The 19,461-nt window shown below is 32.2% G+C and overlaps 2 protein-coding genes across 6 annotated transcripts in view; both read right to left on the reverse strand.

Moving 5' to 3' along the window:
• Positions 1-2,949: 2,949 nt before the first annotated feature.
• On the reverse strand, positions 2,950-5,450 carry LOC149419891 (uncharacterized). Its single transcript, XM_089637364.1, has 2 exons — positions 5,056-5,450; positions 2,950-4,249 (listed from the first exon to the last, which is right to left on the reverse strand). Exons 1-2 carry the CDS (start codon positions 5,386-5,388, stop codon positions 4,211-4,213), a joined length of 372 nt encoding a protein of 123 aa, XP_089493490.1. The 5' UTR covers positions 5,389-5,450; the 3' UTR covers positions 2,950-4,210.
• A 2,611-nt stretch (positions 5,451-8,061) lies between these two features.
• LOC149419892 (protein couch potato-like) overlaps positions 8,062-19,461 on the reverse strand; it is a 585,651-nt gene continuing 574,251 nt past the window's right edge. For 3 of the 5 annotated variants that reach the window (XM_089637361.1, XM_089637362.1, XM_089637359.1), the window contains 6 exons: positions 14,856-14,909; positions 14,651-14,713; positions 12,313-12,457; positions 9,263-9,310; positions 8,977-9,173; positions 8,062-8,194 (listed from right to left, as the gene is read on the reverse strand). In XM_089637361.1, coding sequence (XP_089493487.1) covers positions 9,004-9,173; positions 9,263-9,310; positions 12,313-12,457; positions 14,651-14,713; positions 14,856-14,909 — 480 coding nt within the window. In that variant the 3' untranslated portion in view covers positions 8,062-8,194; positions 8,977-9,003. Of the gene's footprint in view, positions 8,210-8,976; positions 9,174-9,262; positions 9,311-12,312; positions 12,458-14,650; positions 14,714-14,855; positions 14,910-19,461 lie in introns of all 5 variants that reach the window. The other 2 variants (XM_089637360.1, XM_089637363.1) reach the window with 2 other exon arrangements.

The following is a 19,461-nucleotide window of genomic DNA, read 5'->3' on the forward strand; positions in this document are numbered from 1 at the left end:
TTTTCGGCATTAGTACAAAACTAAAATGATGTTTTAATCAATTCTGAAAAAATTATTATGTATATGAGATTACTAAAATGGTAAAAGATTGTGTTGTGCGGTCTTTCAATACACTTTGAGCGCTAAAAATATAAAGTAGATTCTTGTGTTACCAAACAACAATGCAATCAAATTAAATAATAATTAATTGAAAATGGGTTTTAATCTCCAGAATTAAATTTATTTTGAACACACTCAATGAACTAATTTTAAACGATACGAATTGTTATTTGAAGTTTACATTGAAGTTATTACATACACATATCCAATAATGTAAATGGATAATAATGATAATTGATCATTGAGAACATATGTAGGTTTTCAATAATCCGCAAAGCAAATGCCCTAATTTAGCAGACGACACATGGGGTCTCTTGAATACTGGGAATATATAATGTAAATCAAATACCATTAATACAGGTAGGTAATATTTACTTAGCATAGTACACCTTAAGTTTAATTATAAGCAATTTACTAAACTATTTAACATAATAGATAAAAACATGACGCAATATGTATAAGTATTTATATTATAGATTTGTTTATCAGTAATATTATAAGGGGCACAGATCTGATATGTGTTAGACGAGAGGTGGTGGGTTTGATACACCATTCCATTTCCTATTCTAATGCAAGAAGGCGTATGACTGGCAAACGGCTAGTATGCCACCACTGATACATTTTTATCACATTGTAATTTCTTGCGTTGCCAATGCATCCAAATTTTTCAATTTCATCAAAAATTTATAGCCATTTTAATTCATTTTATTCCCAAAAGGGATAATCATGTACGATAAAACTTACTGTTTCAAAAGAATGAAACATTAAAGAAATGTTAAACATATTATAACTCCAAGTAGAAATAAACAATTAAATAAATCAACAGAGTTTTGAAAGAAGAAAGATTTTTCATTAGTAATGATGCAGCAATAATAACATTTTAAATGTAGTGACATAATTCAATGAAATTGTTTTTTTTTTAAATATTTTAATTTTAATTTCTAATAATTGATTATCTAAACTAGTAAACTAGATATAATTTATTTATTAATTTGTTTATATTAAGCTGATATGTTTAATGTAGTCCCCGTAAGTCAGCGAAAATTCAGCACGGCTGATTCGCTCTCTAACAAAACATCTACACACACAATTGGACGGAATCATCAGTGAACACACGCGACCGAACAAAACTCTCTCCGCCTGGCTGGTCTGGCTCACTTGAACAAACTGTCTAGCTATCCCACTCCTACTTCCTCACTGTGCTTCCCTCTTACTCCCTCTACTTCTTCTTAAGTGTCACTTGCCGCAATTAAAACGTTGGAAACAAATTACCTCCAAACGATTTCACAAAGATGGCATGATTGTCTATAGCAATATTTTTTTTAAATAAAAAAACCACTTGAAATAATTTAGAAGTTTGAGCATGTATAATGTTTGTTATAGCTTCTCTGGAAAGTGTGAATCTACTATTGCACAGTGAAGGTCACAGTTAAGATTGGTTGCGACAATTAATAAAAGAAGCCGTCCGTGTGTTCACTTAGAAAGAGATCATCAACTAACAATATTCACTTGATAAGGTAACAAATACATATTATATTATAGAAATTCTTAAATTTAAATGAAACCAACATCAATTGGTTCAAACATTGAATAAAAATCATTAGATTCTATTTAAACGCAAGAATTGTTTCCAAAATGAAGTAACTTTATCTTGCAAAACTATTACATATCATAATATTAAGATATTATGTATGTAAGTATGTTGAAGAAACGAAATATAGAGATTGGTAAAATGAAATGGTAGTTATCAATGTATGTATTCAATCTAAGATTCATATATGAAATGTGTTAAGTAAAATGTATAACAAGAATGCTACTAGCATATCACATCAAACCACACATAAGCTAACTAATATATATTTCACTAGTTATGTACTTCGTAGCCTCAATCTATTGTAGTATTTTTCAAAAAGGTAAAAAACTACCACATTTTCATTTATTTAATGTATTTAATTTCGTTGCCAAAAATGATGAATTTGAATTCTTAGTTTATCAAAAGAAATAATAATTTGAGCTTAATACAACACTGAAAATGCACACCGATTTACAAACGTGGGTATGCGTTAAAGGGTAAGCTACATTTAGTATATTTCAACGCAACTGCTAACAGTTTATACTTTTCAGTATTTCCACTCAAAATATGGAATTTATTCAAAGTATTTGCTTTTTATGAAAAATATTAGTATTTATTGTATCATAATAATTGAGATACTTAAAATCAGAGATAAAAGGTGTAAAATGAGAACATTTTTATAAGATTGCATTAAAAGTTGGATTTGAATTGACCGAGACATACATTTCATGATTTTAAATTGACAAATATTATTAACCATGGAATAATTGACATAATTTCAAATGTTTTCAATAATTGATATTTTCAAGCAAGATAATTAATTAATTAATAAATATACATGTTCTGATTTGATCAAAATAATGAAAAAGTTTGTTCACTCGCCAAAATTCAGTAATAAATAAAATTCTTAGTACATTGTCATTAGATCCTTCATGTGAAGTTAAATCAACACGGGTCTCTGGTAACATTAAAGTCCTAACTTACAAAGGCTTTGGATTGTTAAAAGTTACAAATACATATTATATTACACTAATACAAGAAGAATAACACTAAATACAACCATATCAAATTACTGACATAAAATTATGTAATATATAAAATTCTTATTGTTTAAAATGATTTTTACTTATAGCATTGACTCAAGAATTATGTTTGTATTCTGAAACAGAGTTCATAACAAGGTTGGAATATTTAACAAATTATTCAATAATGGGATTGCGTATACCCAAATAAGATATAAAAAAAAGAATTGTTTTACAAGATATTAATTACTCTTCTTTTAGATATTTGGTTTATTGCTAATTAGGCATCTCTTAAGAATACTTATTTTTGTAAAAATAAATAATAATTATTTAAAATCAAATAAAAAACAAATATATATATATATATATGTAATATATTACTTCACAAATTTTCAGGAATAAACAAGGGTGAAAAAAATTACCATTACTTCATATTAAGAGTTAAAACCTATTTTTAAACATTTATATATATTTACCCTATTGATTATATTAATTTATTATAGATGTATCATATAATAATTTTCCAAAAAGCTCGACAAGCATGCTTAAGTTTTCATCAGACGAAATATTATATTTGTAAGAAGTTAAAAGGTGTTATACTGCGACAATTTGCTGTCATACTTTCTTCAAGTAAGGCAAATTCGGACCAAACCATTCTAGACAGGCACCTGACTACCAAATTGCTCCAATACACACTTTAGAGAAGTTATGTTATTCTACATAACCTCACAAATAATCATTAATAACCTTTCTACTAACCCTAGATTGTTATAGAGATCAACTATAAAGCTAAAACGTTGAAAACTAAAAAATATAGAAAATCATTCAAAAAATCTAGTAATCATTATCAACTAATAAAAAGTCTAAATTTATGAAGGAAATGTAACAATAATATTATTTAAATGATATTTTGTCAAATATGTAACATGCTTTTATTGTTTAGGTACCGCTTTTCTGAGGTCCAAAAAGTGTTTTGTAATTATGTATTATCATAATACAAATATTAATTTGACAAAATTCTTAGGAATTTATTTAAACTCTTACAAATTACAAAAAAGGATAGGATATTTTAAAAGTACGCTTGGATAAAATTGCAACAATAAATACTTGCAAATAACTTTTAATACTTCACTAGATGAATTACTTTAAAAGATAAAAAGGTTCTTTAATAATAATATTCAAGTCTTAAAAGTAATTTTAAAAGGGCACCTTTGGTTTATAGCTTACGTAAGAATCATAATTATTATCTTTCTTCTTTCACGCGATGTTAATTAATGCTCAATGCCATTTTTTCCTTTAAAACCCCTATTACCGAGATTTACTTGGAAATACCTCTTCTAAAAATGATTCCAGGTCAATACGATAAACAATGACTCGTTAAAGAATGTAGATAGGAATTTCAATAAATTAAACATAATTAATTATAATTTAACATAATTTGGTGATAACTTCTGGTCGAGAAGTGTCCTGGAGCCCAGGTTCAGGTTGTCAGGTGGTTAGCTGCAGATACGTGGTGTTAATGTTGTTGTTCACTCTCTTCTCCGATTTTGGGTCCCTGAAAGGAAGAAAAATTAAACTTTAATATGTTTTCTTTTTAAAAACTAACCATGTTATCTGATTAAATAATGTGTTTATAATCAATGATATCAAGGTAGTAATGTAATACATTAATAAACAAATTACTTTAATAAGAGAAGCTTTAAGGTGGAATTTGAGGCAAAATTTAGATTTGACTAATCATTTTTTGTAAGATGTTAAGCATAAGATAGTAGCACCCCGAAGTCATGACTATTAAAAGTTGAATAAGTGAGCATTTGTAAGCATGGTAGAAAACCTTGAAAAATATTATTTAAGTATTACTTCTAAAGTTCCATGAAAATTATTGTCTCCGGATGACCTCTTTTAAAGTTAAGTTGTGCTACCCAAGGCCACATTCATACGTATGCTGCAATTGGCTTGGCTGAATGTGATCTAACAGTAAAAAAAAGTAAAGGTTCCACACAACACATGTGAGATCTAAGACCTCACAGAAACTTTGTCGCATCGCAAAAGACTTTCTAAGTGCCTTTTGAGGTGCCTGAAAGCATTCTGAAATATGCACACTGTATGGGATTGTACTCATTATAATGAGTCCGGATTTGCTTTGATAAAAGAATATATTTAGTTTTACTAACAACTCTATTATAATTTCCACATTGAGGCAAACAGAATAACAAATATTGTTGAATAATTGTATTGATAAAACATACTGTAGTCATTGCTTTTGCTACCGCAAATCCGGACCCTTATAAAAATTGAAAGTGAAGGAAGAATTAATTGTAAGTGAAATAAATAATTGTCAATGAAGTTATGTAAGCATACTTCTAAGTTAGCCAAGTGATGCCATCCATTGTGGTAAGCTGCCCCTTCTGTGGCTGCCATCTTGGACTTGGCGTATTCAATTCGTATGGCTCCCCTGTCTGAGCTGAGTAGGAAAGTCCCTTGGAGGCTGGCCATGGCGTTGGCGGCACTCTGTATATCGTGGAACTCGATGAATGCAACGGGTGCCTGCGCCCCCCCTGGCTGCTTAGCGAGCATTCGCAGGCGTGAGAACCCCGCGCAACTGGCGTGCAAAACACACAGGTGATGGGCGTGCACACATACAGTGTATAGGTCATTACAGGTGAGTGCATACCAGAGCGTGGCCAAAGTCATTCATACAAGAAAAAGGAGGCCACTGAATACCACAATATTGTGGTATCAAAACATCTCTTTGAATGATCGGCCCGAAGTTATCCACGTAACACCACATCTGTGGCATCAAAACATCAATATCTTGTTTCAGCTCCTCTTTATAAGACATAAGCTCAAAGTTACTCATAAAACAGAGTAAAAGCTGTTTTATTATTGATACATGATAGGCTTAGATAGCAGGGTCTTCCAAATTATTGTGAATATCTCAAGACATTTCATATCATACATTTATGAAGAAGAGTAAATTTATAAAATTGTTATTCTTCTTTTTTCTTGGAGTTTGCACATTTTTACAGAATTTATAAATTGTATACCTCCAAGAAAAAGATTATCTTAACGATATCAATAATAATAAATTTTTCTTGTATGAGGTGTTTCGGACAGCTCTAATAATAATGCATTCTAAAATAAAATGTTGAAATATCAATTAATAAATGAGAAGTTTAAGGGAATTGTAGACAAGTTGTGGAGTTCTATGCCATTGATCATCTAGATGTTATGTATTGTTTCATAGTGCTTTCACACAAACGAAGTATTGAATTCCGTAAGTCTAAACTTAAACTTTAGGGTTATGTTATGTAAATCATAAAGACTTCAGAAATGAAGAGGGATGGATACAATAAATAAGTTATTGTAAATATTAATATGACTAAAGAGCCAATAAATGAAATCAATGATTGGCGTAAAACATCACAAATTGGATAAAACAATTCATAGTAGTTATCTAATTATTTGGGTTGGCCATAGGGTAGTGATTTATACCCAAGACGAGTGACAAATGTAAATAATACAACTAAAATGAATAATAACAATGTGGATTGTGTTTAGTGGCAGTGCATGTGTACGAAGAACAATGTTTACCAACTAAATATGCATGCCAGTGCTCAGATATGAATCTTAATTGAATTAGTTTATTATATTTCTCGTGCAGTTAGGTTGGGCTGCTACCATTATTGTATAAGGTCAATATTGTCTTTAACTTGAGAAAGACAGTGAATTTATTAACTGTAAGAGATTAATTTGGTAATGCGCGTCTATTGATAGAATATTTATTTAAAACTGGGTTATATATTTAGTTAAAATCACAATATTTCACTCCCTTTTCAAAACCACACAATGAGCATTAACATTTTAACATTACAAGGAGAATTTCCATGAAGCAAGTTGTGTATTTTTTTCTTCTTAGTTGTTGAATGAATTGATTTAATTGAAAATAATGTTATTTTTGGTTCTATTGGAGTTATCACATCGATATTTGATTGATAGGCGTACAGTGTATACACAATAAATGTGATTATTTGTAAGCGGTTTTATTGACCAATCAATTTTTGGTAGCGCCATACTGCTTGGGTTTGTGCGCGTGGGTGCGTAAGAGGTGTTAAATTTTCTCAACATTCATAAGTTAAATGTTTGGTATCTTGACACATCATCAATACAACAACAATTAAACTAGGCTAGAGTAATAATTGCATCTTGGACACATTTATTTGTATAGAATAAAGGAAAAATAAACATTCAAAATAACACATTTAATAATGAGGAGATAGCCAATGATCGTAGATAAAATGTGAATAAATTGACAATGTTCATTTTTATACAATGTCCTGTTGTCATCGCATTATATTGGCAAGAAAAATAATAACCCTTATTAAATATTATAGAATTCCCTAAAGTGTGAAGGGTTTAAAATTTTGACAGTTAACATGCATATTATTATGTAGAGGGGCAAATAGTTTAAAAATCAATCAAGTTGGATAAGTCCATCCCTTTCACATATTATTATAGATTTTTTAATAGGAAAGTTATAATTCACAAACAAATCAATAACCCAACCCACTGACTGCGTAATACATACTTCAAGATGGTGCATGTGTATTTGTCAATAAGAAATTGATAGACGGTCTACCGTCTACCTCAAGGTAACTTTCCAGTGCCTGATTGCCACATTCTCTACATTTCCATTAGCAAAAATGCACGATCATTCATATGCATGAGACTTAAACTTTTTAATTTTGAATAAAGGTCTGCACACACACAGCGGGCGCTACATAAATAGTATTACTTGTAGCCATATACACCTATGGTATTGAATTCATGTAAACCGATGACTTTATGTGACAATGTAGCCATATACGTAGGTAACATTGCAGCAATGTATATATCTAATGACATTAGTAACATTGTGGCCACGTAAACTTAGTGACATTAGTCATCTACCTACAACTAATGCCATTAGTTGACTTTGTGGCCATATAGTCTTTAAAGTTATTAGGTATACATGGCTACATCTGACGTCATGTTCACAGCCCACAAGGTCACATTTCAGCACACCTCAAACAGTAATAAACAGTCAGCGAAGTGGGTTTCTGCACTCACAAGAGTGGGATTCGGTTGCCTGATTGATCACGTTTAATAATAGGTATACATGGCAACAACTAACACCGTCTTCACAGCTCATGATGTATTCAAGCAGACCGTAAATAGTAATAAACAGTCAGCGGAATGGATTTCTGCACCCAAAAGAGTGGGGTTAGATTGCCCTATCGATGATATGTCACAATAGCGGTGTTAAGTGCTGGTGGATGTTTGCAACTGACCTACTGAATATTTCCTTGAGCTCGTGTTCGGAGACAAACTGGCCGAGGTTGGCCACGAAGAGTGTGGAGCAGGGGGCCGCCGAGGGCACCGGGGGCATCGGCGGCCCCACTCCGGCCGGCGAGCCCAGAGCAGGCGCCGGCAGCAGGCACGACCCCACCGACAGGGGGGGCTGGAAGTCATACATCTAAGTTAGATTAAGTATCATTTTGAAATGGTTCTGTTTTTACATGGACGTTCAGAAAAATAGAAAAATTACACAGGGTGTTACAGCATTTATGTTCCTGTTTGTAACACCATCAATTTAAAAGAATATACATTTTATGCAAAATATCTAAATACAATATTTTTTGTTTTTAATGATAAAAGTTAAGATTATGTTTATGTTCAACTAATTTATGTTTATTGCGACTGTATCGAAATCAGCAAAAACTTCCAGACTGAGTTTTTGAAACCTCACAACTTATATTATGGTCAAAAAACATTAGGCACACTTTTTTCCCCCATTTATGGATTTATTTAGGATCATTGCTTTTACCATGCTACAGTCATCTTCATATTATTTTCAGAGCAATTTTATGACAACTTTAAGAGCATGAAACTTTAAAACAAACCCGTGTATGTATTACATTACATATATACAAAATTTTCTACTTGGTAAAAAGGTATATTTTTACTGCTTGGTGGTGAAAAATGTTAAGTAAGTATATTAATTTCCACATCTTCATGATTTCAGAATAATTAAATGGTGTGGCCAGCATAAGTTGTATAAACCCAAAATATTGAATTGAATAAAACTTGTTGCATATTGAATCTAGCAGAGATTAAAAAAAATTACAAAAGTTATTAGAATATTATTTTGCTGGTTGATAATAATATAATATAATAGATTTGATTGAATTAAAAAGCATAGACTAAGGTGTATAAAATATAAATAAAGTGTGATATACTAACATGATGGTGTGGTCGGTCGCCTGCTAGTCAGAGGTAGGAGCGCAGCGGCGCGGGGGGCAGCTGCGGGTGAAGGGCGGGGTGAACTTGCCCCGCATGTAGTAGCCCCGGCAGGTCACCCGCCCCGTACAGGGTGTGTGGCCATAGTTCAGCCGCCCCCGGGAAGAATGGGCTTCCCAGCTCGGCCGGCATAAACGCGTCTACGTAATAGAAAGTTCCGTGAAATTAAATTAAACAATAGACACGACAATCGGTCACAAAATAATGTTATAATTATGTTCAGACTCACGAAAATAACTTTGCCAGTCGTAGAAAGCACCATTGGTCTTATTTGATTCTAAAAATAAAAAAAATAAGTGTATAGACATCATCTGCATGTTCTTGATTGCACTACTGGCAAAGTTATATTGGTCTCACTGTATTAATTAAGATAATATCATAGACGTATTTCATTTTTTGTTGAATTTCATATTATTACAAATTTACTCAATATCAAACTCTGCAATGCTCAGTATGATCATACCTTAATATTTATTTATTCAGTTACTACATAAATACAGTTAAATTAGAAACTTGAGCCCCAGACTAGGCACATGCCATTATTATTCATATTCATAGCAGATTGTGTTATATTGCAAACACAGTAAGACGTAATGCGCTCACCTATTACAGATATGGATAAATATTAATAATAATTATAAGTAAAGTTAGGCTCAGCTAGTGTGTGTACACATGAGTGGGTATTATAGCCGAAGCTGAATTTGTGACAGTGGTGGCTTGTTTTCCAATTCAAATTTTATCAACTGTACTTTGATTTATATTGACATCCTTGTTTGCATAACCTATTTGATTGCTTTTCTTTTGATAATCACAGGATTAAAGATGAATCGGAAAACTAGGCAGTGTTTGTAAGTGATTAGCAAACAGGGTCTATACAAAATGCATATCTTGAGGATGTGCTTGGATCATTGTAAAAGGTCTTTTTCTATAAAGATTCCTACTAAAACTACAGTAATAATTATAAATATGTATTAGGAAAATCTCAATGAACGCAATATGAAAAATTCAAGAAATATCCCATCAAATTAAAGTACTTAATGTAATTTATCATCATCTTATTAAAATCAATAATTTATGTTGACTTTCTTATAAATTAAGTGTGTACCTAAGTATGGTTTTATCTTAACATGAAGCCTTATTTCTATTTTTTGTATTCCAGATTATAAAGCCAGGAAAACATAAGGTAAAGTTTCCTCACTCCGCTTACTTCTAAACATGTACACACAAATTATTTAAATTTAGTTTCAACTAAGTTAATACCAAAATCAATTATTTACATCAGGGGGATGGTGAACGAACCATTAAATTAATTTTTTTTTTAAGTACTTACTATATTTCTTTTGATGAAACATTTTTGACCACCATGTTGGATTTTATTAGCATGAAGTAACTTTTGCCAAATGGTTACGTTTCAATCTAAATACGCATAAAAAAAACCCAAACTAAGAACCTAATAACGTATTTTGTTCATGTTTTTCCATCTCCCCCGATGTAAATAGTTGTTTCTTGTATTAATTAAGTTGAAACGAAGTGTTACTTCAATAATTTGGGTGTATTTGGCAGCAAACGGAGTAAGGAAACTTTACCAAACAGAATATCATTATTTATAACAAGGAATATATATTTTTTATAACAAGATTACAGAAATATAATGTCACACAGAAAATATTGTCAAGGAAAGGTGAGGTTCTTTTGTATCCTGTCTGCTAGGCAGCAAATGTTAAGTGTTTGTGCTGAGGAGGTTCTTTAGTTTTGTTACAATAATCTTATAATAAGCATTAACAAAGTGACGTGATATTTCTGTTATCCCAGTGAGTGGAGTGGATTGGGTTGGGTTGGGTCAAAATTGATTTTGTTACAATAGGTCTAGGTTGGGTTCAGGTTATGATTGCCAGAACCAGGGAAAGGAAGGTTGTTTTTGATAGCGTCCGATTATAATGTGTAATTCCGTGTTTGGTTAGGTTAGATTAGAATGCATAATTTCTGGCAGGATTGAATTTGGTTGGAATGATCGCGATGTGATTGATTAAAAAGGCAGTTTTGTAAGCGATGGCGGCTCGAGCACTTCTTCGATGGTTGGGACATTTTTTACACATAGTGTACTGAAATCTAGTTAGATTAGTTTGTCACCCGGAGAATATTATTATATAAGATTTATCCAACAAAATGTTCATGGCAGGCCTGGACACAAAATAAGTTTATATAGGAATATACCAATTAATGGCATAGTATAATAAAAACAAGGCAACTACAAACTACGTAACTTTCTTGAACTAAATAAACGGTTCGGTATTATTTGGCACAAAAGGATTTACTGGACTGTCCACACCATATTTGAAATTCACATAAAAGAGCGTGCGCCGTTTCGAGGATTGCTTTACGATCGAGAAAGAAACCAAAGAATGTGCTCGAATGCCCGAAGGGACATCTCGGTTTGTCCCCAACCTGCGCCAAGGTTATCCACACTGAGAAATGCATGAAGGGATTCGGGTGGCTGATCGCTAGTTCTCGTTTCTATTTTTAGTTCTATGTTAGCTTCATGATATGGAGAGGAGCGGAAGCCTGTTGCATGCAATGAAGCGGAATAAATTTTTATATCATATTTTTGCAAATGTTAATTACTTTTATGTTAATAGAAGTCATTCATTTTGGTGTAAGACAAAGCAACAAATGTTTTTTTTCTTTTAGCGGGTTTCGGGAATACATAAGTGGAGGGGTCTGTCCCTACCGTTCCCCTTTGGAGAACCGCCACCGCTTGTAAGAATACCATGATCGAGTCTAGTAGACTGTGTCTTACTTATATCAGGATGAATGTGGATTGAATTATTAGCATATGCCGATGTTAAAATAGATTTCATTCAATTAGGTTAGGAAGAGTTATTTTTAGGTTTGGCTAAGGTTGGGCATTATTGTGTTGGGTTTAACCTGTTATACCTTCATTAGGTAAAATAAGGTTTGGTTAAAATGTATTTTAATTATGCTATTTGGAGAAGATTATATTCAATAAAAGAGAGTTGGGTTAGTTTAAGATGAACTCACGTTCAATAGATTTGAGGATTGGGTAGTTAGAGGTGAGATTGTGTTGAGTTGGGTTGGTTGAGTTCTTAGGTTACAAGGATTGATTGATTAGAATCTGCTGAGGTCGAAATAGATTATATTTGATTTAAGAGCGTTCAAAAGGATAACGATGAATCGTAGTAAAGATCGAAAGGTTTGGCTAGGATGAGGTGGTTGGGGGTAATATTGGTATGGGTTAGGTTGGGTCGGGCAGGTACTTACGTCCAGTGAGAGGGTGCATCAAGGCGGGGTGTGTGGCCGGGGCGGCCGTGGCTACCGCCGGCTTCGGTTTGCTGACCTTGGTGTTGCTTTTGGCAAACTCCAGCCGAATTGTTTGTGGCATGTCGGGATCGAACCTGACGCCTTGCTGTGAACATTTCGACCGCCGCCAGAGCGGAACGGTATATGATAATGTGGGGCGTGCTTACTGGGGTGACATTGTTAAGGCCGTGGCCATATTCCGGACCAGACATCGCAGACCAAACCAAATCACAATTCAACACACAATACATTATTAAATTGAAACTCATGGTCAAGTTAAATGCCTCATTGATTATGACTCAATCCATGGAATGGTACAAACTCTGCTAGAGGTAAAACCTTGTACTTCAGAAAGACAGCATATTATATGCTTATATCGTTTTGTTTACTCAGGGCCTAAGCCTGTGTCTGTAAATGTGCATTACTGTGACCATTACTCACACATTCTCACATTATAAGAAGTGCTAAAATATGCAGATATGTAATGTGAATTTAAAGAAGGAGCGAAGGCGAGTTTAGTAGGTAACCTGCATTGATACAAAATGAATTGGTGTTGTATTGCAATTTGTCAAATACTTCTTTCTGGCATTCTTAACTTATACTTCAGTTATTACGCATCTTTTTCACAACTACATACATAATGTATTATACAGCACACAGTCCCTAGAATGCAATTTCATTATTAGCTACGTCACCAAGATATAGAAGAAACATATTATGTGCTGTAGGCCTTATATAATAATTCACGCGCTTGGTGCTGGACTGTCAAAATAAATTTGTATCCATTTTTCATCCATATCTTTAAATTACAAAATTTGTTCCTTTGAACCATTAAAGATGGTTAATTTAAATAAAGGATACAAATTTATTTCATCTAATATCCGGAATATGGAAATAGAGAGACAGGAACAATATTTTGGAATCTTAACGATATAAAGTAATAACTCAATATTTGTAAAAATTATAAGACATTACTGGAATTCTTTGAGATGGGAAGGCTCTTCGATACTTTAAATCTAATGTAACATACTATTAAATAAGGCGCCTTCAAAATACGAAAACTAATTTTTATAACACAGAATATTAAATATATGAGCAGATATTTATTATTATTGTAGTGAGCTAGTTCTTTTCATATAATAGGCCCTGCATATTTCGTATGTAAATTGGTATTCGCTTGATTACCGTGCAAAACAAAATGCTGGAAACATTGAATTTGAGGAAAATCTATTGCACGTCTAGTGGACAAATTCTTTTCTTGGGCATTTTATTTTGTGATATAACACGGTGCTAGGGAGTGAATCAAATCTTAGTCAGAAACCGTGTCATGCATTATCATTGAATATCTTTGGCGTAATCTTAAATACATATGGTCATGAAAACTAAACAATGAATAAAGAAATGCGTTGTATTGAAAGTTGATATTTCCATTTTGGTGTGGGCACTTTTTACATAAAGCAATACTTTTTACAGCAATGAAGCTGTGATTTGTCTATGGGCATCTTTGCATTAAGTACATATTGATAAATGTATGATTGAAAAATGATGTTTGTTGAAAAATCATTAAAATGGATTTGACGAAATGAAGAGATTATACCAAAGATACCAATTAATAAGCTAATGTACAACTCTTTTATAAATTATAACAGAAAAGTAGAATAGTTAGGCAGTCTTTTGTATCGAAGGTAGGTACTATTAATAATTATTTATTTATAGCAGCTGCATTAGATTTAGTGCTTCTTATTAATAAAAACAAATTTCAAAATACTAAAGCATGTATTTAAGCTATTTAAATATAAGCAACTGCTAATAATAAATTCAAATATGTATACAAAACCAATGGTAGATACTGAGGAATAACTCAAATTATAGGATATTTTAATAAGGCTTTTTACAAGACATAGTATTGATTTATATAACTTATTTCTCAATATCACCCAAAGTTGCGAGTGATGAAATAATATAATATTTCATGACTTCACAAGATACAGTGCTCATCTTGGCATTTGAAAACGTGATGTTAGTTATAGATTACTTATAAGCAATACACCCAAAAAAGTATTTCTTTAATATTATTTAACCTAGATAGAGAAAACGATAGTAAGAATTTTGAAGTTCTTGTCTAAAATCTCATTCGAATTTGAAAACAAATTTCAAGGATAGAGTGAGAGATACGTTTTCATGAAACATATTTAAAAAAATATATATCCAATTCAAGGGTGAAGATATTACCTTATTTGTACTTTCGAGGCATTAATATAATTGATATGAATTAGGGTTGAATAGTGTGAAAACAAACCTGTAAGTCCTGCTTGGCAGCTTCTGCACCAGCCCGAGTGTGGAATGTTACAAATCCAACAGGCTGAAATGATTTAGTTAAAAATATTATTAATTTATTACAATTTTCGACCAAAAATAAAGTTAGTTATCTAAAGGTTATCAATTTAATTCAAATTTGAGCAAAATGCTTATGCCTTTAAATATTAAGGGTCAATTTAACTTACCGATGCAGTTTTTCCATTCTTGCTGGTTACTTTGAGCAAAGATCCTTCATATCCCTGGAATCAAACGAAGAAAACAAACCTTAAAAAAACTGTTATAAAATAATAATTACTACCAGAGAAATGTTTGCTGCATAAATAAACCGTTTGCTGTCATAATACATACATTTTATAGATTAGCCTAAACTAAATAAAAGATAGAAAAACAGTTTTTAACATTTTTTAAGTAGGCACTGGATGAATAAAGAATACTTTTTATGAAGGGCATAATCGAAATAGCCATGTCTATAAAATTATTACGATTACGTTCGGATTATTTTCGCGAAAGAAACAAAACAGATATAATTTATGTGTTAGTTGCCATCGTATTATGATGATGTTGTAGCGACTTTTATATAACATAGTTAAGGCGATGTACTTCGTAGTGTAATATTTCAAATTGAGCCGCTATCAATAACAACCCTTATGTAGATGGCGATAAGGTTTAAATTCCCGCTTAATACCATCAGCCTGTTTTGATTTATGCAAGAAAAAAACATGGCCAAAAAGTGATTTTATTTTATTTTGTGGATGTTCAGGAATAAATATTTAATTTTTTTCCGATCATTTTATAAATAACTTAATTTGCCACATTATACAATAAAATCATAACTGAAAATGGGTCCGTAAGTAGGAGATTTTCAACTTTAAAACAATTTTCATAGGCCTTTACACTATTTTTTTCTGGGCTTATAAAAAGACTTATCTAAAAAATACTCGATTATTTCAAAGGCCAAGATGTATTCTACTTGCAGTATTTAATTAAAGCATCTGAAATATTTCTAGGCGACTAAATTTTCAAACCAAAAACACATGATTTTGCATTACTATGTATGGCATCGCCTTATCGATTGAACTAGATTCTAAATAGGCACCTAAAATTAGTAAGCCCAAAATATAGTTAAAAATTGCCATCACAGAACGCCTGGCAGAAGTGAAACATCGATATTGATTTTTTATTGAAGGAAGTGAAAATAAAAGCAAAAAGCTTTAATATTTTTGATGATAAAACAATTCTTTTATTATTATTATTAAAATATACAGAAATAAATATGTTCCCAATTAAAAATTCTCCACCATTTAGAACAGAACCGTTGCCAATTTTAGTGAGAACAGAAGCAAATATGTCGCACAGAGCTTTGGCAGCCGGGTGGAAAGGCCGTTGAGTTACGAGGTTGGCCGAATTAAGAATCATTCAGTGTAAGAGCGTCGTCCCGCCTTGCCATGCTTGCTGCGCAAGAGTCGGTTTAACCCCTCGGCGCGTCAAAAGATGTTTCACATAAAAAAATCTATCTTTCATTATCAGTTACCACTTGAAAATAAATTGTTTAATTTTTTATTCTGGCTTCTACTTAGGAACAAAATTGAAGTATAAACACAATAATATGTATTACAGAAAGGGGCATGAAAAATTATGAATCCTTTCTAATAAAAAAAGAAAAAATGCATTAAAATTTATTTTATTCCATCTCCCTACTAAAGAGTTTGAGTTTATGACTATCGATGGTTACCTACATGAAGTTAAAACAATCGATTGAATTTTCTGGAATGACAATTCATTGGAAATGTCATGAGAATTGACAGGCATGTGACGTATTATCTCACGGAAGTCCTCTCTATTATTTTCAATTTCCCAAATCGATACCACCGTAAATAATATAGTGGCACACCGGGGAATGGAAAATGGCAGACTTGCTGGAGGCACTAGGCTTTTTTACGTCGTTTGATTGACACACAACTGTAATTTTACATCAGTCGCTTTATGTAGCCACCGTTGTGTTTTTATCAAGGAAATCATTAATAGAAGACACTCGGTGTAGTTATAGATTATGCATACGTGAGAGAAACTCGCAAATGTGGTAAATATTCGGAATCGCTGAACACGGATTATATGAAATATTTTAAAATAAAACCTTCTGATTTACCTTAATTACGATAAAAGGAATCTGACCATGTTGCATTGCTGCACTGCATTTGTGAAATTTTTAATTTTAGCATTTTAATTTAATTTTTAATTTTTAATTACGTACATCGAAAATTCACTTCCGTTGTATGGGATGACAGCTGGAATCATAAACTGAAATGATTTCTGTTGATGACATTGTGTTTTGTTGGTATTCCTAAAATGAGTGGCTAGAATTTTTACCATTTACTCTGTGCAAATACTAGGTAGGTACTATTTTGGCCAAACTCGAAAAATAAAATAAAGATATTTAGATATGTTTTATAAATAAAGAAAAATTAAAAAAGGTAAGGTTATTTACCATAGGTTAGGTTGGGTTATGATAGGTTAGGTTATGTTGGGTTTATGCTAGGTTAGGTTAGGTTAGGTTGGGTTATTATAGGTTAGGTTAGGATAAAGGTTAGGTTAGGTTAGGGGTTGGGTTAGGTTGGATTATTATTGGTTAGGTTAGGATATAGGTCAGGTTGGATTATTGCAGATTAGGTTAGGTTAGGTTGGATTATTATAAGTTAGGTTAGGATATAGGTTAGGTTAGGTTGGATTATTATAGGTTAGGTTGAGTTATTAGATATGTTTTATAAATAAAGAAAAATTAAAAAAAGGTAAGGTTATTTACTATAGGTTAGAATGTGTTATTATAGGTTAGGATAGGTTAGGTTGGGTTATGATAGTTTAGGTTGGGTTATGATAGGTTAGGTTGGGTTATGATAGGTTAGGTTATGTTGGGTTTATGCTAGGTTAGGTAAGGTTAGGTTAGTTTGGGTTATTATAGGTTAGGTTAGGATAAAGGTTAGGTTAGGTTAGGTTAGGGGTTGCATTAGGTTGGATTATTATTGGTTAGGTTAGGACATAGGTCAGGTTGGATTATTGCAGATTAGGTTAGGTTAGGTTGGATTATTATAAGTTAGGTTAGGATATAGGTTAGGTTAGGTTGGATTATTATAGGTTAGGTTGAGTTATTATAGGTTAGGTTAGGTTGCATTATTATAGGTAAGGTTAGGTTAGGATAGGTTAGGTAAGGTTGGGTTATTATAGGTTAGGTTAAATAAAATAATAATACCTGAATAAATAATTAATGCTGTTTAAGTATGCACTATTTTGCCGGAATATTGTATTACATTATTTTTTTTAAATTTACGTTGTTCAATTATCTCTAGCCGCTCGTTGTGTTTTTTGTTAACAAATAAATCGTCCAAAGTAATTAACTATCGGCGGGACGTGCGAAAATATATTATTATGTCGTCTAATTGTTGTTCTTTTGGTGTACAGGTTTTTTTGGAAGTTATTAGAAAGGAGGAGGTATTATTAGCTTGTTTGAGGAGTCACAATGTAATCCGGCGTGAAAAAAATGGGGAAATGTTCGTAGTTTTTCTAACCTTTTGTATAGATACTTTTGTGAGTGCCAGTCACAGACGTTAAATTTTTTCTTTCAAAAGTGTTTTTATACTGGCTGGTAGAGTAAAAAATCTTTGTATTTGTGTATCGCTAAATTGTAAACAAAATTACCCGCCATTATTTTTTTTACTCGCATGAAGTCGGTCACCCATCTAGAATCAGTTATACCAATTGACAGAAATTATTTGAAATGGCTGTCACCCCATACAGCGAAAGCACATTTTCATTTTACGTAATTAAAAATTAAAAAGCTAAAATTAAAAATTTCCCAAATGCAGTCAGATTCATTTTATAGTAATTAAGGTAAATCAGCGATTCCGAATATTTAACTAATATGTTTATTACGCTGTTTCCAAAATGGAAACTAATATATTTTCAATGAACACGAATCGAGATTGCAAAATCAAACGTGCAGTGCACGTACCTAATGATAAGAATTGAAACATGTAGTCAAAAAAGCTTTTGGGTTGAGACGGAAATCGAAAGCACAACCTTTCGACTAAACGTCAAATGCATAGCGTTAAATCGGTATATTTATAACACTAGTAAACGGTATGCGTGGCGAAAAAACTTATTGAACCTAAATTAAATGAACTTTTATGCAGATTATTTTAGTGAAGAATAATGAATTCAAACTTTTTTTGTTTGGCGAAACCCGGATTCGTAATCGACCCCCCAAAATCAGTATAAAGATTAAGGAAAAAAGTGGGTGTGTCAAGCCTACGCAAGACAGAAGTGAAACTTCTAGTTTCAGCTGATGCTTGGCGTGGCGCAGTTCGCTGGTGTCTGAGAGAGAGGAAAGAAGAGAAGAGAGAGAACGTTCGTGAGCGGCTCCCCCACCTCAACAAGGTTTCACTTCAAAAATGCCACAGCCGAGAATCGAACCTCGCTTAACTGATTGAAAGCCAACCACGCTGAGCACCAACTGTAAGCAAAGCCGCATAAATTGATTATATTATGTAGGTTCTGAAAATATGAGAGCTTGTTATGTTTTATAATGTTACCTACATCACACCCAAAATATAATATATTTTTAAAAATAATGTACAATGTACAGAAATAGAATCCCACACAAGATCGCGTAGTGCGCTCTAGCGAACGGATATTTTATCAGAGGGAGATAGTTTTAATTTTTTTTTTCTGTAAATTATTACATATTATCAAAATAAATAAATTAATTAAATAAATGTAATACAATTATCATAATATACG

This window comes from Hesperophylax consimilis, chromosome 11, assembly GCF_061612785.1.
Source record: "Hesperophylax consimilis isolate HC1 chromosome 11, BYU_Hcon_1.0, whole genome shotgun sequence".
Classification (NCBI taxonomy): domain Eukaryota; kingdom Metazoa; phylum Arthropoda; class Insecta; order Trichoptera; family Limnephilidae; genus Hesperophylax; species Hesperophylax consimilis.